The 27701-nt window shown below is 41.0% G+C and overlaps 1 protein-coding gene and 1 long non-coding RNA gene across 4 annotated transcripts; both read left to right on the top strand.

The window, feature by feature from the left end:
• The first annotated feature begins 249 nt into the window (after window positions 1-249).
• On the top strand, window positions 250-10040 carry LOC114666122 (uncharacterized). Of its 2 annotated transcripts, XM_028820858.2 has the most exons (7): window positions 250-328; window positions 2507-2823; window positions 2921-3050; window positions 6589-6782; window positions 8376-8537; window positions 8732-8839; window positions 9461-10040. In XM_028820858.2, the coding sequence occupies exons 5-7, from the start codon at window positions 8469-8471 to the stop codon at window positions 9860-9862; spliced, it is 579 nt and encodes a 192-aa protein (XP_028676691.1). In that variant the 5' UTR covers window positions 250-328; window positions 2507-2823; window positions 2921-3050; window positions 6589-6782; window positions 8376-8468; the 3' UTR covers window positions 9863-10040. The 2 variants fall into 2 exon arrangements, with proteins under 2 accessions (XP_028676691.1, XP_028676692.1); XM_028820859.1 differs by lacking the exon at window positions 250-328 and having other exon boundaries at window positions 2304-2823.
• Window positions 10041-20660: 10620 nt separating this feature from the next.
• On the top strand, window positions 20661-26810 carry LOC114666117 (uncharacterized). Of its 2 annotated transcripts, XR_003718529.2 has the most exons (6): window positions 20661-20751; window positions 22379-22477; window positions 22685-22779; window positions 22888-22933; window positions 23882-24101; window positions 24314-26810. It is a non-coding gene; the product is annotated as an uncharacterized LOC114666117 (long non-coding RNA). The 2 variants fall into 2 exon arrangements; XR_003718528.2 differs by lacking the exon at window positions 22685-22779.
• Window positions 26811-27701: the final 891 nt, after the last annotated feature.

Raw genomic sequence — 27701 nt, 5'->3', positions numbered from 1 at the left:
GGAAAAAAGTAATTGTTTTGCGTTTTTCCCTTTTAAGTTGAAAATCAAATAAGTGTTTCTTTTACTTTTTTAAATGATATTTTCTGAAATACAAAACAATTTATTTTTGTATAGCCCAAAATCACATCTAATGCCTTCATCCAAAACCACTTTGCCAATTTACTACAGTGAACTACTGTACACCAATTTCATTTTGAAGAAGATAAAAAAAAGCAAGGAAAATGTTGATTGGCTCTTACTGGCGCGCATGCTTAGAAGCGTCTTGCATGGTACTGCGCCTCTTTGAAACAACAACACGTGCATTTCCAACATACATCGTTCAAACACGGTAAGCACGAAGATTTTCTTGTTTTGTATAACATGGAAACATTATATAAGGGCAGTTAATTTATTTTGGAATTACTAAATGCATTCAATCGTTTAGTGTTTGTTTCGCGAAATGTGTCCGACGTAACACCTGCCTCTTTACCGCAGAGAGATTTTAACTGAGAGACCAGGAACTTTACTTATGGTTGGTTTCCAATACGAGAGGAGTACATAACCTTTTAAGAGCCTGTGTTGTTGTTCCGCTGCTTACAAAGAACCCATAGCGTTAATGTAATGAGGAGGGACACAAACTGCGAAATGGCTTTATTTCGCCACATGCTGAAATCACTCGCTCCACATTTTTCTCTTCTCGCCTGTTTCAGGTGGCTCAAAAATGCGCCTTTTTGTAACATTTTCACAACTGTGAAATAATGTCGTGAGTACAATGGCGTTCTATAATCGATCTGAAACCACTGAATCATTTTTCATTTGTAAATTCCAAACTTGCACGAGGCCAATGCTTTCTGTGGGCAGGTTTACAATTTGCTCCGGCGACGCCATTATACAGCAGTGGATAAGGCCGTGGCGGTGACGTACATACAAACTTTATTACAAAGGGTTACGAGTAATGAAAGGAGCTAAAACGACAGCAATGACAGTCATTCCAACTTATTAGGCATCGTCTGATCCGCAGTAAAATGCTCGAAGGCAGTCAATTTTCAATGGCTCGGCGCTGCTATAAACTTCGTACGTAACACAACTGAAATGTGCCACTGACAATTTAAGCCCGCTCTTCTAGGTTGAAAGATTTCAGGCTTCTTTTTCAGAAGTGCAGTTTGAAGTTTAGGTTTGTAATTACAGAAGCAAAGTTAGGTATTAGTCATCAATATGAACGTCAATTTACAGGGTAAAACGAGTCCATATGTATAAGCTAATGCTCCCTTGCTTTACGAGTTCACCAAAGTTACGCCACCCTTGTGTAAACTGAGAAGCAGAAAGTGCGTGAACTCCAAGGCGGACATTTTGAAAGGCGCACTTTAAAAGTGAGATTTGGGGCTGACGACCCGCTTCATTTATGAAGTTGATTGCTATTTATAAATATTTTTAATGCATATGTGAACCCCCATTAAATCTGAAAAGAGATTTTATTTGAATTAGTTTGTATCCATTTTTGAAGCCAGTATTCCTCTTTTTGTAAAGTAGCTAGCAAGTGCTGTACTGTAGAGCAGGGGTAGGCAACGTCGGTCCTGGAGTGCCACAGTATGTGCAGGTTTTTGTTCCAACCCAGTTCCTTAACGAGAACTCAATTATTGCTGATGAAGCACATATTGCTTAAGTGACATTTTAATGCTTCATTTTAGTGGTCTCGCTTGTTAAGGTTCTCCAACCTTAATTGCTTATTTCAATCTTAAACTGCTGCATTCAGTGTTTTAATTGCTCCTTATTAGCAATAAGATGTAAAAGACAAAGCAGCTAGCAGCTCTCCAGCTAGTTTTTTTCCAATTACATCTGTGTGTGTTCATCATGCACGGTTTGATTTAATAAAACACTTAATAGAAAAATGTGACAGACTGAAAATGATCTGTTTTAGGCTTCAAATCATTTGGATGATATCCTTGGAAAGGAAAAAAATCTACGATATAAAAGCCTTACATTGCACAGACTAACAAGCCATAAAATTAAATAAGGTCTGAGATTGGCAATGATTGGTTTCTAATTAAGCAATTGGGTTGAATGAAAACCTGTAGCCACTGCGGCTCACCAGGACCGACATTGCCTACCCCGGTTTTACATCTTATTGCTAATAAGGAGCAATTAAAACACTGAATGCAGCAGTTTAAGATTGAAATAAGCAATTAAGGTTGGAGAACCTTAACAAGCGAGACCACTAAAATGAAGCATTAAAATGTCACTTAAGCAATATGTGCTTCATCAGCAATAATTGAGTTCTCGTTAAGGAACTGGGTTGGAACAAAAACCTGCACATACTGTGGCACTCCAGGACCAACGTTGCCTACCCCTGCTGTAGAGTATGGGTTTGAGTTTGGAGTCAATTTCAGTACGGAGAGTGTACATTTCATTATACAGTAGGCACATTTAGGAATGAATGATAAGTTCATAAAACGATAGTTGAATTTTAAACAGGTACTTTAATTTTTTCTGTGCTTCAATTTACTTTTTTTTTTTATCCTCCCTCAAGATGAAGCAACTCAGAATTGATGCCATCTTTTATAACTGACGCTGTTGTAGAAGTTGGTTAATAAGGTATGATTATGTTGGACGTCTACTTTTGAATTATTCACGTGATTGTTTGTGAGCCAGTGCCCCAAGCTTTTCTAACAGTTGTCCTGGTGGGAGACAAACAAGGGAAAGGCCATTGAGGAGTCGAGGGGAAAGCCAGTGATCGATTCTGGGACTATGCGAGTATACACACATACATCTCGCCCCTTCTAGAAGCAGGGCACCCCCTGCTGTGCCATCAAAGAATGGTGGCCTGGCCTCTATCCGGAGCAACAAGTAAGTACCCATTTGTACATGGTAAAGTTTGACTGAAAATGTGGTGTTGTATTATAAAACGTTATAAACTGAGTTTGTAAATTTTTCTCACTTGCAGAATTCAAGAGGCTAATGTGTCGATGTCTGCATTCTTGCCATCTCTCAATATGCATGCCACCACCCTAATTAAAATGTATCGGACAGAGACTGGAGACCTTGCAGAAGAAATGAAATGTCTCCTACAAAAAGTAGGTGAATTTAAGCAGATATTACATTCATTGTTGACTGTCTGAACGAATAGTACAGTGGAACCTCGGTTTGCGAGCATAATTCGTTCCAGAAACATGCTCGTAGTCCAAAGCACTCGTATATCAAAGTGAATTTCCCCATAAGAAATAATGGAAACTTGGATGATTTGTTCCACAACCCAAAACTATTAATATAAAAATGATTAATACAAAATATAAAGTAAAAATACATAAAACAAATTAACCTGCACTTTACCTTTGAAAAGAATCATGGCTGGTGTGAGTGAGTTTCTAAACTCTTGTGGGATTCCACCCAATGGGACGACACGCGGAAGAGTGTCCCAAAGCAATCGCAGTCTCCCAGCGCTGTAGCAGTTCGCCGTAAAAGTGAATCCGAAAAGATCACAGACATGCTATAAGCGCCTGCCGTCGATGGGTGATACAAGGAACATTATAAATGCGCAGGGCCCTGCCTGACTACTGTGTCTGTGTATAGGAGAGCGGCAGATCTCGCTACAATAAATAACCGCACTGTTCCTGTTTCAAGCTGAATAAAGCTGGTGTTGCTAAAGTGCTGAGACTCAGCTTCATGTTTTAGGGTGCAAGACGGGGACTCGCACGTGACAGCACACACACACACAGTCACAATGCTAATGCTGCAGTAAACGGATGTTGACTATATGAGTGAGGCACGCCAACTCAGACGGAGAATAGGAGACGATTGCCCACAATCCCACAGCGAGAGAGAGAAGAACCATCAGCTCAGTTGTGATCACATGACACTCAGCAGACAAAGTGTATACGTACTACTCGTACTGCAAGACTTCGCTCGTTTATCAAGTCAAAATTTATTAAACGTTTTTGCTCATCTTGCAAAATACTCGCAAACCGAGGTTCCACTGTATTCAGTTTGAAACTGTTCGAGATTTAAGTAAAATTACATGTACAGTGAATGCCGAGCATTTAGAAAGCTTTTGAGAACCAGAGTCGTCATAGAGCCTGAAGAACTGATTATACAAATTCAGAAGTAAGATATAATTCTGTGTGAGAAATGCACCTGATAACAAGTAAATTGAAAATCTAGTGGTTTTTCCATCTTACAGACCACAAAACATAATATCTCATAGCAGGGCTACAGCTATACGGGGCTAACACTGTATCTTAGGGAGCATGAATGTATTACAAAGACCTGTTAGGTGAGTTTTCAGCAATATTACTTTGATTCCCAATAAAATGTGTTAAGATAAAAGGACTGAGTATTATTGATCTGCTTGGGTCCACAAAACATTTTTGACAGTTATCTTAAGGAAAAAAGAAAAATACAAAAAGATTATTTAAGTTTTGCATTTTCATTTGTTTTTATTATTTATTATTTTCTGACCTTACTTGGAAATTCAGTTTAGTTTTAGTTTTACTTCATCATATATTTTATATATTTATTTTTACTAATAATTTTATTGTTACTCACTTTGCTCGCCCCCCAAACCAAGCGTGTGCTACGTGCCGTTGTGAAAAGAGGGGCTGAACGCACCCCAAGGAGACTAGGTCGCTCCTCTGAAACCCCTCTTAGACAGTAATACAACGGGGAAAAAAATACAGTTGTGTGTTTTTTTGTTTTTTTTTTACCTCCTCTTTGCTCAATCATCTGCTGGCTAGCTGCTGCCTTGTGATCTCCATCTTGTGTGGCGCGTCGAACGTTTAAAAGCCTGTACAGCAGCTGTCCTTTGTCTCACTGCGTTGTCTCTCTCTTCTCCTCCAGACATCCTCAAACACTATTCGATCTCTCTTTATTGTTCCGTTATTTCACCAAGTAATATTTTGTTTGCACTAATGTGATCTTTACTATCTTTTTTTTTTTTTGAGACTTGAATTTTCCTACTTCCATTATCTCTAACCTGCTCTGCATGTGTACTGTGCCAGCGTTTTTGAATTCTTAACGACGTTCTACTTTGTCATCTACTCTGCGTCTTTTATTGAGATTGGTTAAATCTCTTGGCACAATGTCTCGTCTCGCGGGACGTGAAAGTGTCTTTCTGAAAAGGTCTCGTCTCCCTGAACAGGTCTCGTCCCAAGTTTTTGTTATATAATGGAGAGACGTCAATTAGTTTCAGTGTTAGTTTTAGCAATTATGGTTAAGGTTAAAGAGCTACTATGGAGTTTAGTTTTGTGTCACAATCAGACAGAACTGTACACTTGAATGGGTTTGGATATAATACTAGTTTAATGTTAGTGGAAGTTTACTACACCACATGGTTTACTATCTGGTTTTGTGTTCGTCTGATATAAACAAGCACAATCAAAATCAGATACTGAATATGAGCAATTTTATACAGTTTTTTTACATTTTTGAAATATTTTCTATGTCATTTGTGCTGAACAGATGTGTGCTGACTGTTGACACTTTTCATCTTTTCCGGTTATTGCCCAGAATGGCCCAATTTGTAATAAAAGGTTTGAGGGTATTTTACTTTTTTTTACACACAACATATTCTGCTCCAAGAAAATGTGTTTATAATGAATTCCTTCAATATTTCGTTCAAAAATCTCCCATTCTGGGCTTTATTTTCTACTAGCCATATTAATCTCCGATTCCATCTTAGGCACATACAATTTATAGACAGAATTTTGCCACCTGCAGGCCTGAAAAGATATCAAAAATCACAAAAAATAGATTCTGCTGTGTTCTGACAGGTGTTATCATGGGGGCATAGGAAGAACAGGGGTCTTAGGCTCGAATCAGTGTGCAGACCCCACCTAGCTGTGTTGAGGGAAACAAAGAAAGACAAGCATGACGTGTGAAGGTTAGGGGCAGTGAGACTTGAATAGCCCACCATAAGAACAGTAAACCCATAATGAGCAGAGCAAGAGCAGGTAATAAGAGTATGGACAGGCACAAAATGACAAGGACAGCGTCTGAGATTGGAAACAATATATACATTATATAAACCTGTTTATCCAGAACATGATCACTGGTAACCTGGAGCCTACCCCAGCAACTGTAAATGCAAGGCAGGAAAGAACCCAAGGTATGCAATATGTATGATGTGGCTAATGCTAAGAACAAAAAGAAAATATTTGAAATATCTATTTTGATGGATAACTCTGGAGGACTGCACTTGGTCTGTATTGGTGCTTGAGATGGACTGTGGCAGAATGGCTCAGCACAAAGCATACAGTTGCACACACTTTTTTTTTTTTTTTTTTTTTTTTAACGTTCCTAGTGTTGAAATCTTGGTGTGAGTGTTCAATGTGACATTGTGTTAGTACGAATGCACTCCTCACAGTACAACAGATTCTGCCAGCCGAGTTCATTTTGAAATGTTGATTGTGTTGGGAAAAAAAAAACGTGTGTAGATGCCATATAAGCTAAAGCAAGCTGTACTCTCTTACATAGCTTTCTGTTAACTGTATGCTTTGTGTTTAGCCATTCTGCCACTGTCCATCTCAGGCACCAATACAGACCAAGTGCAGCCCTCCAGAGTTTCGCCTGGTCACAGACGGCAACCTTAGGGTTAATGACCGTTTTTTGGACTTGCAGTACGAGTCATCGGCTTCGGAAATCCAACGTGTGGCCAGGAATGGGTCCAGGCATCCTATACGGTGCACAAGGCAATGTCATCATTACCAGACTGCAGCTACCTCTGAAAATATTGAACTAAAGTAGCAGCAAAATTAAGAATTGGGTTGAAGTTTCTGGGGGAATTACCGGAGGCTTTATTTGTACCCAAGCTGGTAAGTCAACTAAATGTAACTAACCTGGTGGCTTTGGTTGGGGAGGCTCTGTGTGCTTCCATTAATGTGGGGGCAGGTTTCAAGTTATTTGTTAGAAGCCTTATTTTTTTGTGAATTTCCCCTTGGGATTAATAAAGTATCTATCTATCTGTCAGCTGTGTTGGCCGGATTGCTAACATCTGCCTAAGATCCCGTGGGCTGGAATTTATTAATTTGTATGAAAAAAAATATCTACTTGCTTTATAACCAAAATATTTGTCAGTTTTTGGCTCAACTTTAGTTGGCTTCTCAAGGTGCTCAAGATGCAACTTATGGTGGTGTCTGTGGAAATAAATACACATGCTAAAAAACAAAAAGCTGGCGTATAGAACATGGTAGGTCCACAAACACGTGTATCGTGCATGTCTGTTTATTTTGTTTTAATTTGATAATCATGTTTAAGGTAACGAGTGCAAAGTTCACTAATATTATCACATACCTGTTGGCCCCTCTCTTTGATGGCGGATGACGTGAGTTGGATGTTTGTTTTTACTTTACTATTATATAATATATATAATATAAATAAATGTGGTGGGGCTGGCGACTAAGAATAAGCAGACTGGGGTTCACGTGTGCCGTGTTAGATGAATTAACCTGTGCCTGTGTGTGATTATGTTGGTCCTGTCATAGTCGGTCTCCCTGTCCAGATGTGCCATGTCTTGCGCTGTATTGACCTTTTTGCTGGAGGCTCTCCATACCCCTAATTTCATTTTGTCTCACACTTGTTGCTCTTCTTGTGTGTTGCTTATGCTGCGTTTTACATGCTTGGCCTTTTCGGAGCGCCGACTTGTTGCGTTTCTTGTCCCCGCGGCTGCGCGTGCTCGTCAGTTTTCAGATGGACTGTTGGGTGAAACGCGCGGCCGCTGTTGATTTATTACTGGGTGTGCAGAACAAATAAAAGTAAAGATAAATGTCATTTTTCTGGAAACCAACGGCCAAATAACCGTATTAAATGCACGGTTAACTCTCAATGCAGTTTGACTTAAAATGGCCTTTTGGGCTCACCAAGCTCTAGGTTTTATTTCTAACTACTGACTGAGGTGACAGTTCACTGTTGCATCATAACTTGGATAATTCGGGTGGCTTTGTTTGCCCGACTTGAACCCTGGTCCTTGGAGGCCAAAATCAATGTTCTCAATGTGTCACTCACCATTTGCTCTCCTTAGCGGACTCCGAGTCACTCCGTGTCTGTTAGTCTTTACTTGGTTGGCCATAAAGGGTGTAGTCTGAACATCATGATGGCTGCTATACATGTTTGTCACTGGGCTGCTGATGATGGTCCATTGTGTGACTGCTACAATAAAGGGGGTGCTGTGAGAGGGGCTTAGTGCTCAGGTTCACTTAGTCAGATTAAGGGGTCTTTGTCTGACACCCACTCACTGGATATCTGGCTGGTTAGTGGAAGTCTTCAGTCAGGTCTCCTATTGTAGTCTTCAAACAGGTTGGTGTGGTCATGATGGATTTGAGTACACTGTCTGAGGTGGAGTCACTCCTGGAATGAGGAACTTGTGGACATGTCCTTTAATTCTCTTTCTTTGTCCTTTTTTTTTGCAGATTTTTAGTAGTCGCCTGTTTATATCGACATTCCTACAAAAAAATAAGACCGAGCCGACAGGATCACTAAGATATATTTCAGCATTTGCAGGAATGTTAACACTTCTCCTGTTAGTTACATGTCGTAAGAGGGCTTTAGAGAAGGTCCGCAGGATGTTACTGGTAAGTCTGACTCTGGTGTGGCTGCTCCTACCATTATGACTGGTTGTGATGGGACGGTTTACCATTAAATGGGTGCATGCAGGTCAGTGTGACGAAACCAGGAGTCGTTACAGATGGAAATATGGGGGTTACTGCTGGGTTGGAGGAGGAGGTCACTGACCTTTACTACAGTTGGATGTCTTGCTCTCTTTCAGGATGTGCTGAGCCAAGTACTGCTGTTCACAATGTACTGCTGTGTGTTTTTTAAAGACAAGCCGATTAAAGACTCAAGAATGAACAACAAGGACGTCATTTATTTACAGGTGAGTGAGCTCTTGGCCTCCATGTGCAGTGAATGTTTCAATAGAAATGTGGACTTCTTCAGGGTCCGGTTTCTGAATGCCCATTTTATAGTGCCTTGCTACAGTGTACACCAGCCTACATTGTTGAGATCCATAACTGGAGGTTCAGTTGAGTCCCAGTAGCGATTGGACTTAGTTAGGAATTAAAACTGAGATCTTTGTTTCCAGTGCTGCACTTCAGCACTAAGTCACACTTACCTCAGAACTCAGATCCTGGCCTTTAGCTGAAGTTAGTGAGCGGCCAGCATACCCCTAGCAAGGTTGCAGCTGCCGCTTACTGGGAGAAACGGGGCCAGTCAGGGTCACCAGCGATGCTTTGAAGCTGCCCCCTATCTAAGGGGTCCAAAAGCCTCTGGACTCAGAGTTCTGGTGTTACTGCCGGGCTTGGCTTAGTGGTGAGGGTGTTGGACTGCAATCAACTAAGATGTGAATTCAGTGCCACGCTGACTGCACTTTGTCTGAGCTCAAAGGCGCTATATAATGGGCTGACACCTCGGCAGGTGAGCCTCCTAGTGGCTACGGCTTAGTCAGCATCTAGAAGTAAAGAAGTCATTTCACCTTTTTACTTTTTGTCTCCTTTAGACACTCTGTGGTGGTCTCATGGAGCTGCATTTTTTGCACACCGTCTTATCTTTCATGAAAGTTTCAATTATTGTAAGAAAACAGTATAGAAACCAAGGATATGTCAGTGGAATGAAAAGCTTCTTCACAGATGTATATAAAGGGGAGAAGAATGAAGATCAGGAAGAAATAGAAATGGACAACAGAGGAAATACACCAGCATCACTACCAGCACCACCAGCAGCATGGCTACCAGCACCACTACAAGCCACTACCACCAGCAGCAGAATCACTATCATTACCACCACCAGCAGCATCACTACCAGCACCACCAGCAGCATCACTACCAGCACCACCAGCAGCATCACTACCAGCACCACCAGCAGAATCACTACCAGCACCACCACAAGCCACTACCACTAGTACCATCATCCACTACCACTACTACGATCGACCACCACCAGCATCTTCAGCACCACCACCAGCAGACCCAAGAGACATTGATGATTTGTAAAAGCAGAATTCCCCAGGAGTTCATTTATAGTTTAATTAAACACCCTTAGTATTTTATTTTATAGAAAATGAATTAGTATATTTAACATGTGTGTGTATTATAGTTTGTATAAATGTTGTATTTGAATGTAACATAAAAATTCGTACTCTACAACCTAAAGCAGACTGAGTGAGTAGCTGATTAAGAATAATTAACAACGTGATTTCACAGTTTGAACTGCTTGATCAATACGTACAGGACACTTCAACATCCATGAAGATGAAAATACAACAAGAAAGGGATTAACAGCAACTTCTCAGGTATATAAAACCTAAATAATGTCCTGGTAACAATATAAAGTATAAAAATACTTGTATTTATACACTTTTAAGTATAAAACATAAGAACCAATTGAACAGTTTACCAGAGGTTCAAGTACAAGCAGAACATACAATGAAAATCCAATCTTGTTAATGTTGTTTGAGCTACAAATGTTCAAATGCTGCTTTGGAGTTTGTGCGCTGAGCGTCCTCTTTTAAAACAGTAATGCGGAGATCTCAAACCCAATTACAACCTCGGTCAGAGGGATCAATGCGACATATCACAGGAATTTTAAGTGCGATTCTCAAAGCAAGAAATATTCTCCTCCAAATAACAAACGGTTTTGTGATAATAGTTATAATAAACAGAAGACACAAATGGACTGATTGATCAGAGCGGAGTTGCTCTGCACTCTGGCAGATCTCTGCTTTCCCCCAGTCCTATAAACACTTTCTAGAAAACGTCAAAGGTGAACTTTCATTTGAATTCCTTGGGGTGTCTCAGATTGATTGTATAAATGAGTCCAAACAACGTCGCCCAAGCTGTTGCAGCACAGTGTGGTCCATTTAGCACGGCTACACCTTCAGTAACAGTGCTGACTTGTTCAGGTGGTGATGAAGGGTCCCTCGCGCTCTTCACAGACGGAGTGTCTTTATTTCTCTTTTCAGCATCATCCCCTACAAGAAAAAGATGAGGACGCACAAATGCTCATCCATTATGATATTGTGAAATTTAACATCGATATAGGAGTTAAATAAATAAACCCTAAGAACAATTAAAGCATTGAATGTTAACATCTTACTAGTGTTATATAACAAGTCAAGTATGTTCAATCGATGGAACCACAAAGTAGTAAATCTGAACACACAAATGTAATAGTTGAGGAAAAACACAAATCGCATAACTAAATAAATAAATGCTAGTTGCATGCTACGCCTTACCAGATATTCTTTGATGAGATTGTCTTCATCCTCACCAAGGTAAATAATAACGGACCTCAGCGCGCACTCTTTCCTGGTGTTGACGTCATTTCTCTAACAGCAGAGCACACCTATATTAATATTCACTCACTCAAGCCCCAGTGTTAATCGCATATCCTCTGATGTGCAGACATGGACACGTCATCAGTGTTATTTCCTGTTGTCGCAGGCTGGTTCGGGGTGGTCACGTCTCGGCCTGTGTCCAAGTGGCATTTTGTGGTCCCCCCATGCCACCCCTCTTTAGCCAGATCCATCTCGAGGCCCTCTCGGCAGCCTCCACGCACTTGTTGATGGCTCTTCTACTTGCACCAGTGATACTCAGCATTCCGTAGGCTGTGTGGAGGGAATGGCCTGCAAACCCTCGGTAGCCATTGGCGTGCACCTTGTCCTGCACTCTTTTGTGTGGCAGGCCTCCAGCAGTTCCTGGTATTTTCCCTCTTCCTCTTCTGCTCCTTATCCATCCTCTCGTCCCAAGGCCCAGTTCACTCCAGGAGGATCAGCTGTTCTGGAACCTCAGAAACCAGGATGATGTCAGGTCTCCGAGTGGTCTTGGGGGACATGTGCTGGGATTTTCAGCTGCCTCTCCAGGTCAACTGTCGTCACCCTGCCTTGAGCCGTATAGTGCACACCAACAAAGTTGTTCTTGGTTCTTTTCATGGGCTGTGCACCCTCCTTGACAAATACAATCATCCTGGCTTCAGCACTGGCATTCCTACTAAATTCATGTGGGCAAGAAATAAGTAAGCAAATAAATGAATTACTTGCCTAAGACATGAAGACTGCTGCCTTAATGCTAGTCGCAAATATAACACACCTAATCCATGGATTGAATGAAACATGCACTCTTATAGCGGGCAGCTCCTTCTCTGGGTCTGATGATGCTTCTCAGTTTATTTGTGTATTTCTCCGGCTGTGCATGAAATTTGGACTGGAGAAGGATTGTAATAATCTGCAGGAACTCTGCACTAATCTTAGAGGAAGAAGATGAAACGATTAAAGAAATTAATTCCAAAAAGTTCAAATACTGTAAGACAAACACTTCTTGAGGGGGGGAAAGTAACATGAAAAGGGCAGGCCACCGCTTCCTAAAGTCCTCCACCTTTGGCTGCCCCTTCACTACTTCATGTATGCCTTCCGTACTTTATTCCAATTTCTTACACCTATTTTAAGGCTCTTAATGTCTTTTAGTGTTGGAGAGTTCACCCCGCTTCTTCTGCACGATCTCCATATTGCGATCAAACTTCTGTTCACTTCCATGTGGATACTGATGGCGACTCGCTGCGCGGTCTCTTTTCCTTCTGTGTGCCAACTGTGCTACTTGGCATATACAAGGTTAGGAAAGACAACTAGAGAGTTGGCCATGCCACGTCGTCCTTTCAGATCCATCTTAGCTTCTTACCCTCCTGCGTGTATGGTCACAGTTGACTGGCTCAGCACGTGAATTAGTAAGGCACAGTTCCTGGTTTTCTCTCAGTGCTTTTAGTTCGGGTCCTCCAATGGCAGATGGCCGACTTGAATTGTAGCTGCGCTTGATGAAAATTTCCAAATGGTTCACAGCAGTTCCAATGCAGTTACCATGTAGGCATTCCGGACGTACAAAAAAACTCCACAGTCCAAGTGTCTTCATTTTCAAGATTTTATTGAAACTCAAAGCCAACAGTTCACACCAAACACGGATGATAATAAAAAAGAAAGAAAGGGGGAAAGGGACACTTATGTCATTCTGCTTAAATATGTAGGTTACGTCTCTTAACCGTTCTACGCAACGTCCTACGCAGCGGTCAGGAAACTCTGTGCCCTTGATGCCAGTCTGTCTGACCATTCATGTTTCTATCAAGTTGTCTCCCTTCAAACTAAGGACTATTCTACTGTCACGCAGAGTTACGATTAGGGACATTCCATGCTTTTTGAACACCTTACAGAGAATTGCTGTGTATCTTACTTAGCTCCAGATTTGCAAATCATTGCATTCTGTTTTTATTTACATTTTACACAGTGTCCCAATTAATTTTGCAATTAGAGTTGTATCCATCCATCTCTCGGTTATATAGTGCCTTTCATTTGATTTATTAGTTTCCTTGGTTCCATGAAGAAAACACACGTCATGCAGGCACATGCTTGATTTCTCATGTTACAAACAGTAGGCTAAGGTTTACTAAAGTGAAATCTGAGCAGTTGTGAAAACGGAGATAATTACAGTCAAGTTTATATGTTCCTAAATTACATAGCAGACATGTTGGTGTACATTTACAGTAACACTGCCAGGGTGCCACCAGTATGGTGTTACAGTAACTATTAAAAGTCACACTCCCCAGCAGTGTCCATTTTAGCACAGCAAGTGCTCCAGTGTACACCACTTCATATTCCACTGCCTTTTAGTGGGAATTATTTATTTATTTTTAAATTTTATTGATTTTATTGTCATCATTCCATACAAATAGATCAATTTTACAAAAAAATAGGACTGAAAACAAATCAACCCCAATCCCTGAGAAAGAGAGTATGGCCAACGCACTAAAACTTAAAAATAGTAAAAAAGGAATAAATTGATGAGTTTATTAGGTGGATAAAAATAAATGGAGAAGAAACAGAAATGCGGAGAGACTCTGCTTCCTCGGTGCTTTAAGAGCTTATTCCAAAATGTCATTGATGAGATCCTGCCAGGTTTTGAAAAAGTTCTGCGCAGATCCTTGAAGTGAGAATTTGATTTTTTTCCAATTTCAAATAATATAAAACATCGGTTACCCCAGCGTTTCTCAACCTTTAAGTATTTGCGACCCAAGTTTTCATAACAGTTTTAATTGCGCTCCCCTAACGTTTTTTTGAAACCCTAATAAAATGTATTCCTATATTTTTTGCTGCCGATACACCGCTACAAGTTTAAAATTTCCCTACGAATAGCGAAATTACGCCACATATGGCAACATTCATGCCCCCTTTTTTGTTAGTGTTACCTAGGGGGGCGCGCCCCACAGTTTGAGAACCGCTGAGTTACCCTCTGACTTAAAAGAGGAGAGTTAGGATTCTTACAGTTGAGTAAAATAAGTCTGCGTGCCAATCGTCTGTCCTTCTCCACTCTAAGCCCCTCTGGTAGCCCCCCAGACACAGCTGGTAGTGGGTTAGGTGGGATTGGGACACCAAGGCTGTCTGAAGGCACTTCAAGATTTTGGTCCAAAATGATGTTAATGTGGCGTAGGCCCAGAACATGTGACCCAGTGAGGCTGGAGCTCGATTGCAACATTCGCAGGTTGGGTCTCGGCCAGGAAACATTTTGGACAATTTTAAATGAGACACATGAGCTCGATATATAATTTGAAGTTGAATAATTCTATGCTTTGTGCATATGGATGAATTCTCTGCATTGCTACCTTCCACTCCTTTTCTGATATGTTGGAGTGAGAGATCCTTTTCCCATTGTCCTCTTGGATCTTTGAAAGGGAGGGAGTGTAAAATAATTTTATATATTGCAGAAGTGCTGTCCGAGTCCTGGAGACTGAGCAATATTAGAGGAGGGTGCAAGATGAGGAAAATCGGGCAGGTTCTGTTTAATCAAAGTTTCTGATTTGAAGAGAGTGAAAGAAATGTGTTGCTGGAAAGTTAAATTTGAAATGTAATTGTTCATAGGATGCAAAGATGTTGTCTATATAAAGATCTCTGAGTGATTTAATCCCAAATGTTTTCCAGACATTAAAAACTGCATATGTTTGCGAGGGTTGAAAAAGGGGGTTCTCTTGCAGAGGTGCCACAGATAAAAGCTTCTCTATCTTAAAATGCTTTCTGCATTGGTTCATATTCTGAGTGAGTGAAGCACAATTGGATTATTAGTATAAATCGGCGATAACTTGTATTTATTGGGGCACAAAGCAGGGAATATAAAGAAGCACCACAGGATTTTACTTCTATTGTGGACCAAGCCTGTGTGTGTTCATCTATTTGTGTCCAGGTTTTTATAGCTTGTATGTTTGCTGCCCAGTAATCAATCTGACAGTTAGGTAGAGCCATGCCACCTTCAGCCTTAGGTCTTTGGAGGGTCGCCCTTTGGATACGTAGATGTTTTAGGTTCCAAATAAATGAGGTTATGGTTGAGTCTAATTGCTTAAAAAATAATACATTGATGTATATTGGAATGTTTTGAAATAGAAAAAGAAGCTTAGGAAGGATATTCATCTTAACGACGTTAATTCTTCCAGCTAGAGTGAGATGAAGGGTTGACCATCTATGCAAGTCTTGCTTAATTTTTTCCATACAGACGGCAAAATTTTGTTGATAAAGAGCTTTGTGTTTACTTGTGACGTTGAGACTTCGGTATTTAAACTGATCTGCGATGATAAAAGGTAGGGCGTCCAATCTAATACTGTATGCTTGAGAATTCACTGGAAAGAGTACACTTATATTCAGATTAATTCTAAGACCAGAGATCGTTTGAAATTCTGTAAGTGTTGTTAGGACTGCAGGCTCAGTATTTTGTGGTCTGATCTCTACAGTACCATATCATCTGCATAGAGAGAAGTTTTCTGTTCCAGTCCTTCTCTGATAATCCCTTTTATCTCATAAGGTATTTTGACAGTGAACTGCCAGTGGTTCAATGGCGACTGCAAATAGCAGTGGTGACAAGGGGTATCCTCATCTGGTACCATGTTCTAGTTTAAAGTAATCTGAACAAATGTTGTTAATACAAACTGAAGCTTCTGGATTGGTAGACAGTAGTTTGATCCATGCACAAATATTCGGGCCAAACCCAAATTTCTCTAATGTAGTAAAAAGGTATTTCCATTCAATCACATCAAATGCTTTTTCTGCATCCAACAATAATATCATCTCCGGGGTGTTTGACTTTACAGGTTGGTATATTACATTAAACAGGCGTCAAAGATTGGAAGTCAATAAATCCAGTTTGATTGTGTGATATTACCAAAGGCAGCACTTTCTCCATCCTTCTACTTTGGAGAGTATCGCAATAGTGTGAATTATTAACACTTCACGGGTTATAAATAAACGCTGCACCGTCTGATCCAAGGTATGTGCTTCACATGGCAGAGTACCAATGCACACTGTACGGAATTCCTAGGTTTTATTTCATTGTACCGATTGATTGTCTAATTTTAACACCACCTCTGGGTATTTTAATATGACACTGCAGGTTTTAGTCGCACCCACACCTCTCTCAAATAAAGGGGTCTAACAATTAGTTTGGTCCTGTTAGAGAATAAGTTTGCAATTTCGAAAATGAAAACACTTTTCAAATTAAAGAAACAAAAAAGACAAGACTGATTTTATTGGGTTTCATCCAATTTATTGTGCAACATGCTTTGAAAGCAGTAATAACATTTTACAAACCATTTCATGTGGTAAATGCAAAAGAAATGGATCTTATTACACAAGTGTGTATTTGACAATGCTTGCGCTTTAAAATTCAGAAAAGAAATGTACTTCATCCATCCATCCATTTTCCAACCCGCTGAATCCGAACACAGGGTCACGGGGGTCTGCTGCAGCCAATCCCAGCCAACACAGGGCACAAGGCAGGGAACCAATCCCGGGCAGGGTGCCAACCCACCGCAGGAAATGTACTTCACCTACATCAAATTATTTCTATGAGCAATTACAACCCAACACTGATAAGAACAGGTCTCTGTACGGAAGCGTATTAGGGCCACGGTGAAAAAAAAAACTAAATGTTGAGATTAAAGTCGACATGTTAACTTTATTCTCGTAGTTTGTCATTAAAGTAGAATGTTGTAAATTAAACTTCATCTTAAAATGAATATTTCATTTAGTAGATCTTCTCAAACCCCGTTATAAGTTGTGTCGCACATTAAATGCTTTGTGTTGTGTTCCCCGAGCCAGTTATTAATCACTACGCGCTTCTTAAACTGACTTCCTCCGCACTAAGAGGAGGCGCAGGCAGCGATCGCCGCACAGAATCCATTCACTTCTTGATATTCCTGCTCTCTGAACATTTAGAATGCTAAGATAAATACTTGATATCATTTTCATGATCACAGCTCTTCATCTCCAAATTCAATATAAAATTTACACCATCTTTGAAACACATGGGACTCTGGAAACAGGTTTACGAGCAACGTTTTATAGATCTCAAAGATATCGTTCATTGTATCTTTGACAAACGCAGGCAATCAATGCACAGGATGGTGTGAACAGAGCACTAGCTCTCAGAAGGATTTTTAACGTACATTTAACACATTCTGCAGGACAGTAATCTATGAACGTACAAACTCAAAAGAGACATTTCTTTATCTAGAACAATCTCTGTCCTTGGGCAGTTTATTCTTTAGGGACTGAACTCAGTTATTTCTCAGATCCACAAAGATGTTCTCCACTACTTCAAACGTATATTTGAGCCTTTCGGATCCTCGATATTCAGAGCATAGAGGAGTCCAAAAAGCACCATAAAAGCACTGGTGAAATCCCAAAGGTCTTCAATGTCCTCCATTTCCTCAATTATGATGGCCAAGTTCACACATGTCTGCAGTGTTGTGTTGTCATCCTCCATCACTTGGAGAGAAAAATCACGAGTGCGTAACGTTTCATCTTATTTCTCAGGTGCTTGTGTTTTGTTGACAATAAAGGGGTACAAAAGTGTCTGAATTCAGAGTTGTGCTGGCACTGCCAGTCTTGGCCTAGAGGTCAGGGTGTTGGACTGTAGTTAGCTAAGATGTGAATTCAATCTCACACTGACTAAACCAAGTATGAGCTTAAAGGCGCTATATCACAGACTGACACCACTGCAGCAGAGTGTCTTAGTGACTAAGCAGTAAAGAACTCATTTCAACTCTCACTTCTTTGTGTCCTTTGGCGATTGTGCGGCAGGCTAATGATAGTCCATATGGTGCATGCCGTGGTCTCGACTTCATGATGTTGGCTCAACTACAGAAAACCCAAAGAAATGAAGGAGGAGACCCAAGAGGACCAGGAGAAACAACCTAAATGAAAGTAAAGTCGCACCTCAAGAGAGGGGCGCTCTGCTGCCTCCTACAGGCCTGGGATTGACAGTAGCCGCTCACTCACGTTGATGCCACTAACATTTTATGATATGATGTGTGATTTTGATTTTCTATAATCATAATATTTATATATTCTCTTCACCTTCTGGACCTTAGCATTTCACTTTAATTTGCACAGTGTGTAACTGTGTGTGACCAATAAACTGTGATTTGATTTGATTTCATCCGTTGACTAACAATCAGACAGCAACAGGGACAGACAGAGACAGTCCATCCATCCATTATCCAACCCACTATATCCTAACTACAGGGTCACGGGGGTCTGCAGGAGCCAATCCCAGCCAACTCAGGGCACGAGGCAGGAAACAAACCCCGGGCAGGGCGCCAGCCCACCGCAGACAGAGATGGTGCCTTCTATAATTATGTTTGGGACAAAGACACCTTTTTCTTTGATTTCTCCCTCTGCTCCACAATTTAAAATGACAAATCAAACAATTCAGAATTGTGATTAAAGTGCACATCGCAGACTTTCATTTAAGGCGACTTACAGACATTTCAGTCACACAACACTTCACTACACAGACCCCCCATTTCAGGGCACCATAATGTTTGGGACAATTGGTGTCACAGGTGTTTGTGGTTCCTCAGGTGGGTTTCATTGCTTTCTAAGACACCTCGGCTTGCTTTGACCCTATGGAGTCTGTAGTTGCCATTGTTGAACATGAGGACACGAGCTGCGCCAGCAAAAGTCAGAGATGCAATTATGAGATGAAAAATAACAGCAAAACCATAAGGGACCTTGGTAAAACCTTAGGATGACATCAATCTGCTGTCTGGAATATAATGAAGAGGAAAGAACACACCGGTGAGCTCAGTCATCACAAAGGGCCTGGTGGGCCAAGGAAGACCTCCACTGCTGATGACAGACAAATCCACACTATGGGAAAGAAAAAGGCCTAAACGCCTGTCTGACAGATCAGAAACAGTCTGCAGGAGGACGATGTGGAGGTGTTAGAGGCGACTATCAGCAGAAGACATCATGAACGGAAATAGAGAGGCCATACCGCAAGGTGCAAACCACTAAAACAGGACGGCCAGGTTACAGTTTGTGACAAAGGACTTCAAAGAGCCTGCAGAATTCTGGAAAAAGGTCTTGTGGGCAGATGAAACAAAGATGTGCCTGCAACAGAGTGACGTCAACAGCAAAGTGTGGAGGCGACACGGAACTGCTCAAGATCCAAGGCAGACCAGGGTGTTATATCTTGGGCATGTATGGCTGCCACAGGTCTCAGCACACTTCTCCTTTTTGATGATGGAAGTGCTGATGGCAGTGACACAGTGGATTCTGAGCTGTGGAGAAACACCTGCTCTGCTCAAGTTCCAGTAAATGACTCCAAACTCAGTGGACGGCACTTAATCCTACAACAAGATAATGATCCAAATGTACTGCTGAGGCCACACAGGAGTTTAGCAAAGCACTAACATGGGAAATTCTTGAATGTCCAAGCCAGTCACCTGTTTCAATACAAATGAGTAGGCCTCCTATATGCTGAAGGGAAAACTTAAGGGTTCAAGCCCCCCAAACAAGCAGGAGCTGAAGATGGCCGCATTAGAGGCTTGGTAGACCATCACCAGAGTAGATCCTCAGTATCTGGTGATGTCCATGAATCAAAGACTTCAAACCGCCATTGCATGTAAAAGATATGCGACAAAGTCCTAAATATGACCTGCCATTGTTGTGTCCCAAACATTGTGCTGCCCTGAAATGGGGGGGCATTGTAGAAAATGTGTTTTGTGACTTAAATGTATACAAATCTCCTTAAATGAAAATCTCCAATGTACACTTTTATCACGTCTGAATTGTATGATTTGTAATTTTAAAGTGTGGGGCAGGGAAAAAAATCATTTGTCACAAACATGAATGGAGGGCACTGAAACTCCAGCCAAAGACCCTCACCACTGGCAGTGCCAACACAACGCTGAGTTCAGCCTTCCGATATTTATAACTGAACTGTGTTTGGATGGCAGAGACATTGTTACACTTTTCATATCCACTTCTTTTCTTGATATTTGGACATAATAACGAGGCAGAAATAACAGAAAAAACACCGCGTAGCAGCAAACGCGGCCCCGACTCTCGACGGCTTGAGACGCCACGTGCTCGTCATCGCCTCTGGGCAGGCGGGCAACTTCAACTCCTCGCTGGCGCCTATGCGCGCATTTTTCGGTTTTTTCTTTGCATATTCATAATGGCGGATTCATAATGTTTACGCTGTAGTTTCTTTATGACTACAAATTTAAAATACTCAAATTTAGATATAATATAGAAAATGTGCGTATCTTCAACGTAACCCGGAAAAAGTACACAGACGTCATATCCTCGTCCCGCCGCCCCAACAATGAGCTCCGCCCACTCCGCCTTAAAGGAGGACTCGCGAAGTGACGAGGAGGAGGAGCTCAGTCACGACGGCGCTTCAAGCTGGAGGAGTTGTTGGCGTGTTTTGAGGTCGTAGGACCGTCCAGCATCTTGCCGGGCTTTTTCTGTGATTTCGGGTGAGTTAGCATGCTTTAAATGGAGTGGAATGTGTTTTTTTGTTAGTCCATTTTATATAGGACTGTTGTTACGGGTTAATAAAATTTATCATCTTGCATGTTGTGTTTTAAAGCAATATTTGTTTGGCTCGTTTGCTTGTCCGCGCCGTTTTGTTATTTTTATTAATGTTTTTATCGTATCCCCCACAAATAGCCATTTTTTTCCTTTCCGTTAGTTTATTTGAAGTACAATTATCGCAGCAAAAAATGAAGTACCCTGCGTGTTTATTTTAGTGGACGTTTACTGGTTAATTGTACTTGAGTCCTTCGAGCTGTATGAGGAGTCCATCTGAAAGCGACTCGCTTGTGTTTGCATCCAAAGTTGACGATTCGCGTCGAAACCGCCATTGTGAGTTCTTGGAGTGGGGCGCATAGCGTCACAAGCCGTTAAAATTATATAATAATATATATATAATATATATAATAATGGCTTGTTTTTACGACGGTACTTAGTGAAAATGTTTTACAAATAAGTGGTGTGTAGAAACTTGTCCGCTGCGTCATCCAAACAGTTTAGTTTTGGTAGGTAATTGTTGCTTTCAGAGTCCCTTATTTAAATTTCGCTAAGCAGTATTTACATTCGTATGTGTTTGAAATTTATTTTTATCACACTAGAACGGGAATGTACGGTGAAATGATTTGTAACTTGTTCCCGACAGGAAATGTAGAGAAAAGCCAAGCAAAATGACACCTTTTATTGGCTAACTATAAAAAGATTACAATATGCAAGCTTTCGAGGCAACTCGGGCCCCTTTAGGCAAATATTAAAATCGTTGTTTGCATTTTTGACGCGGCTCCACATAAACGCAGTTGAATATACGAAATGTTCATCAAGTAGGACGTTGGTGTTTTGTGGTGCTTCATATTCCGCAGAAACAGTAAGTGGGCTGCAGTGCAGCTGTTTTCGTGTGTGAGTATTTCATTAGTCCGCTCGCTCGATAGCTGACCACCTATAGCACGGATTGGCCTGAGCTCTGTGGTCAAGGCGGCACGTGACCCTCTGTGCTCTTACCCTCCTCCGTCCGACAGCACCGAACTTTCTCGAAGGCTTCTGTTGTGAAGAAGTTCGGACGACTGTCAGACACTCGTAAAAAAGAACGTCAATAATAAACCCAGGGGTATGGGTAGAAAAGTCCAAAACGTTGTATCCTATCTGCTTCACTGGCCCCTTTTCTTAATTCGTGTATAGCAGTAGTGATATCGCATGTAACTAACGACCGTTACTGTCTATTTGTGGCAGAAGTTTGATATGTAACGGAACGTTTAGGGGGCCGAATAAGACTGGATATGAACCTTCCTCAGGTTCTATAAACGTAGTAATTTACAATGAAAATTAACAAGTTTAAACTGTATTCATCCCCGTTATTTCAAAGGTGCCTTTTTCTTCCTCCACCCCTACTACAATTAAACCTCTTTTGAACAATAACTTACTAGACCTGAAGTAGGCTTCTATTGGTGGAATTTATGATACAGCAAGTTCACTGGCATTGCTGTTTCAGTGTAGTTTTTGACAGACGAGTGTTTTGTGTTCCTGCACTGGAGACATCCGAGTTAATCGCCGATCACTGGTTTGCATAATTCTGTCCAGGTTCTTTACAAGAAATCTGCTGTGTGATTCTCTTGGCGTACAGGCACCTCAAGATTCTTGTATTGATGGAAGAGGAGACGCCGGCTCCACCAGTGGCAGGTATTTGGCCTTTAAGTATGGGGGGTGCAAGTTAAATTTTTTTTTTTTTTTTTTTAATTATTGTTGGTAACCGCTTGTGGCCAGATTAAGGACTTATCAGGACAGTAGCACAGGGCCTATCCAAGAGTGATTTAGCGAATGTGCTGGGTTTGCCTAGATATCTCATCCCCCCATCTAACCAAAAGTTCTACTCCCTGCCCTCCACAGCTGTCTTTTCTGGTCCTGAATATAAAAAAAGATGCAAAAGTCCGTCCCTATCTGTTAAGCTGAGGGGTGGTGAGTCCATTCACAAAAGTAACATAGTAAGTGAATGGTTTTGATTGGAGGGAAAGAGTCAAGTGTGATTTGAAAATTTTGAGCTTTAGACTGACCGTGCACTCTAGAATAAATAAGGATTTTTTTTCCTTCAGATGCTGCAAAATTGAGAGACTGTCCGCTCGACACTTGCTGGCTGAGGTAGGTTTCCTAACACTGAAAATGCTCTTTTAACATGTCAATTTTAAAGCTGTTTGTAGTTGGTCATATTTCTGACTTTTTTTTTTAATGGTATTTCTCATCATGCTTAAAGAGAAGGGAAACCACCTGTTAATTATGATGGAACAGCAAATCTGGGATTTTTGGGTTCAGGTGTGAAATTGAACATTTCTCCAGTGACAAACATCTTGTCCCTAATAAAGCTTAACATTTGTTCTCGTTAACCAAAGAGAATACAATACTGTTGTACCACACTGATTTAAGATACAAACTAATAGTTTAAATGCTGACTGTGGAAGTGATGTGCAAAATCTAGAATACTTCACACATTATGCTGCAATAACATGATGCCAAGATTAGTGTGAGGTACACTAAAGAACCTTGTGTTTTCCAGGCTGTTGACCTTAGGATTCTGGAGCACAGAGTATAGAAAAAGGGCCTGTTCCATGCTGTTGGGATGTTTGTGTTTGGCGGTATCATACATTTTAAATACAATGTGTGGAATTTTTGTTTGTAAATGTTCTGTAGCAGTTGTACCATTAAAGGCATTCATTCCAAGACTTATCTGAACTGGATAATCTGCTGAACATTACTCAAGTCGGGAAGATGTCCTGCCTCCTTCAGTGCAAATGTTGCTTTCAGGCTTTTCATTAAAAAAATTTTTTTTAATATATCAGTGTCACAAATAAGTAGTAAGCAGTCTTTCTCCAAGCTCATGCTAGTGAAATACAGGATCAGATCCATGGTGGCACAGGAAAGACTTAATGGTTTCACCTTTTAGCCTTGGTGGTGTGCTGCTTCAAAGTCCCGGCTCTCTTTGCCATCACTGTGCTGAAGCCAGGCGCCGTAATGTTTCACATTTGCACCCATACCCATTCTGACAGTTTTGTAGCTGTAAGCATGTTGTACACTCAATGTTTTACTTGACAGCCATGGAGTCCTGCTTCCTTTTTGAGCATTTAAAGAGGTGGAAGCAAGAGTGTTTCAGCTTGTGGCTCACTCAGTTTCTGCTGCTGCTACTACTACCACCACCCCACCAGAAGATATCACCATTGAATGCACTGGCTGACCATGAGAAATCTGAAAAACTGGAGGGTCGGATTATGTTGGTGGTTGCACATCAAGTTCAAGGTCCGACACCCTGAGTAAGGTAAATAACTATTGCATAGTCTTAGCTTTAAAGTTTTATAAATCTGATGAATAAAACAAAATATGGGCATACTCTTTAAAATGTATCAATGCTTTTTAGACCAAGGTTTGAAAAGTCAGGCAGTAGTGTTCTACAGTTATGTTACAAAGACAGGAATATTGTACTGTATTAACACCGGTAGAAGTCTACTGAATCTATTTTTTATCTTCCAGGATTTAAACTTCACCGATGCCCCTCAAGCTCTAGCACAGTGATCTGGCTGTAGTTTGTGTTCACAAACCCCTCCCCTGGACATCCCATCTGAAAAGTGAATGTCCGTGGGACAATAAATGTGAACCTGATCGACAGCTATTGACTAAACGCATACTATCTGGAGACAGCTGGTCAACATACTAGACTACATGGCCTGTACAATCCAATATCTCTTCTTAGGACACTGGGTTTCTGGTCCAAACTTTGGGTCCTTTGCAGAACCTGTTTGGAATCGACAACTAAACTATTGTCTAGTACATGTTTGTTGGGAGAATACAACCTCTACTAGGCTAGAGATTTGAACCCCACGCACTTGCTGTGTCAAGAATGGTGGTTGACATTGTGAATTTCCAGCCTTTTTTGCATACTTGCAGTCCATCCTCGCCACTAGTAAAATCACACCGGTTGCTGATAGAAAGGCTTCTGTGCTGGATTGGCCACATGCACATATAGTGATGGCAACTAATGTTGTTCCTGTGTATGTTGTCTGCTGCCAAGGTGTGTGGTGTTGGGTGTTTTTTTTTTTTTTTTTTTTTTTAAACTTGTACTGGAGTTTTGTGGTTTTTCTTTTCTGCTCTCCCAAGTTGTACCTGTACCTTGTCCAGAAGGCCGTGGAAAAGGGCCCACTAGTCTGGTGTACACCTGAGATGACTGCAACGTCGCGTTTTTTTATATAATTATTCCTCGCTTTTCTGCATATACATAATTGGGCAGTGGAGAATATGGCATGTGCTATTTGGAGTATCATTAGCTCTCTGCCTAATCTCTAAAGGACACCGAGGTGAGAGTTGAAATGAATCCAAATCATAATATACAACAAGTAGAATACATTTGATATACTGAAATATTACATAAGGTATAATTGATACATGTTTGTTTATTACCACTTAGGATTTCTTTATGGTTTGGTTCAGCAGTGGTGATCTTGGTCCCTTGTGGTTTGCAGAACACTGCTAGGTGGCTCCCTGTGGTGATGTATGTCTTTCTCCAAGTTTTACAATTCTGGGATTCTTTCTCCTTTTCGTATATCTGTGAGGAAGCTTTTCATTCGTATTTGGCATCCTTAGTTTGTAAAGTGTGTCGGGGTGGGGGGGTTAACACATGGATCTCAACAATGTAGGCCAGTGTACGCTGTAGCAAGGCACTATAAAATGGACATTCAGAAACCGGACCCTGAAGTCCACACATTTCTATTGAAACATTCACTGCACAAGGAGGCCAAGAGCTCACTCGCCTGTAGATAAATGACGTCCTTGTTGTTCATCCTTGCGTCTTTAATCGGCATGTCTCTTATTTTTATATATTTTTTATATATATATAATTTATTATATACACAGTGATCCCTTGCTATATCGCGCTTCGCCTATTTCCTCTTGTCCATTTGATATCTTCCTGATCTTCATTCTTCTCCCCTTTTATATACATCTATGCAGAAGCTTTTCATTCCACGGACATATCCTTGGTTTCTATAACGTTTTCTTACAATAATTGAAAATTTCACGAAAGATAAGAATGGCTTGCAAAAAATGCAGCTGCATGACACCACCACACAATGTCTGAAGGAGACAAAAAGTAAAAAGGTGAAATGACTTCTTTACTGTTAGATGCTGACTAAGCCGTAGCCACTAGGAGGCTCACCTGCCGAGGTGTCAGCCCATTATATAGCGCCTTTGAGCTCAGACAAAGTGCAGTCAGGGTGGCACTGAATTCACATCTTAGTTGATTGCAGTCCAACACCCTCACCACTAAGCCAAGCCCGGTGGTGACGATAGAACTGAGTCCAGAGGCTTTTGGACCCCTTAGATAGGGGGCAGCTTCAAAGCCCTGACCCTGACTGGCCCCGTTTCTCCCAGTAAGCGGCAGCTGCAACCTTGCTAGGGGTAGGCTGGCCGATCACTAACACGAAGTTCAGCTAAAGGCCAGGATCTGAGTTCTGCGTAGGCAAGTGTGACTTAGTGCTGAAGTGCTGCACTGGAAACAAAGATCTCAGTTTTAATTCCTAACTAAGTACAATCGCCACTGGGACTCGACTGAACCTCCAGTTATGGATCTCGACAATAGGCCGGTGTACGCCGTAGCAAGGCACTATAAAATGGGCATTCAGAAACCGGACCCTGAAGAAGTCCACACGTTTCTATTGAAACATTCACTGCACATGGAGGCCAAGAGCTCACTCACCTGTAAATAAATGACGTCCTTGTCGTTCATCCTTGTGTCTTTAATTGGCTTGTCCTTAAAAAAACACACAGCAGTACAGTGTGAACAGCAGCACTTGGCTCGGCACATCCTGAAAGAGAGCAAGACATCCAACTGTAGTAAAGGTCAGTGACCTCCTCCTCTAACCCGGCAGTAACCCCCATATTTCCATCTGTAACGACTCCTGGTTTCGTCACACTGACCTGCATGCACCCATTTAATGGTAAATCATCCCATCACAACCAGTCATAATGGTAGGAGCTGCCACACCATTTTCCCAAATGCTTTTATATTAATTATTGAACATTTTAATAATTGTAAAAGGGAAAGAGAAAATTTTTTTATAATTTTGAATTGAACTTTATCAAAACTAAACATTTCATTAACAATGCAATTAAACTGTAAAAAGTAAAAAAAAAAATAAAATCTTATTATCTATTTTCCTAAATGTTTTTGATTTCTAGTCAGCGTTTAAATCTATTATTTCTCTTCTTCTTCCTCTTCTTCTTCTTCCTTTTCTTCTTCTTCCTCTTCTTGTTCTTCTGCCTCCGTTTTAGCTATTCCTATTCTACGGTGTTCAGGTGCTTCCCGTACATTAATCAGTCTTATAATTTCATTTCTGTCCCCCATCATTTCTTTTAATTTTTTTACATAAAAATGCCTCACAACTGAGAAGATGGCATGATAGATATACAGCATCATTAGCACACCGCACAATGTCTAAAGGAGAAAAAGAAGTAAAAGTTGAAATTAGTTCTTTACTGCCATATGCTGACTAAGCAGTAGCCACTAGGAGGCTCTGCTGCAGTGATGTCAGCCCATTATATAGCGCCTTGAAGCTCATATTAGGTTAATTCAGCATGAGACCGAATTGACATTTTAGTTAATTGCAGTCCAGCCCCTCACCTCTAGGCTAAGACTGACAGCACAACTCTGAGTTCAGACACTTTTGACCACTTACATAAGGGGCAGCTTCAAAGCATCACTGGTAACCCAGTCCAACACCATTTCCCCCAGTAAGCACCAACAGCACACTTGCTACAGGCACGTTGGCTGCTCACTCACTTCAGTCAAAGATCAGGATCAGAGCTCTGCTTCAATAATATGGCCTACAGTGATGAAGAACAGGACTGGAAATAAAGGTATCCGTTT

Source organism: Erpetoichthys calabaricus, chromosome 15, assembly GCF_900747795.2.
Source record: "Erpetoichthys calabaricus chromosome 15, fErpCal1.3, whole genome shotgun sequence".
Lineage (NCBI taxonomy): Eukaryota > Metazoa > Chordata > Cladistia > Polypteriformes > Polypteridae > Erpetoichthys > Erpetoichthys calabaricus.
This window is presented reverse-complemented; position numbering and strand designations above follow the sequence as displayed.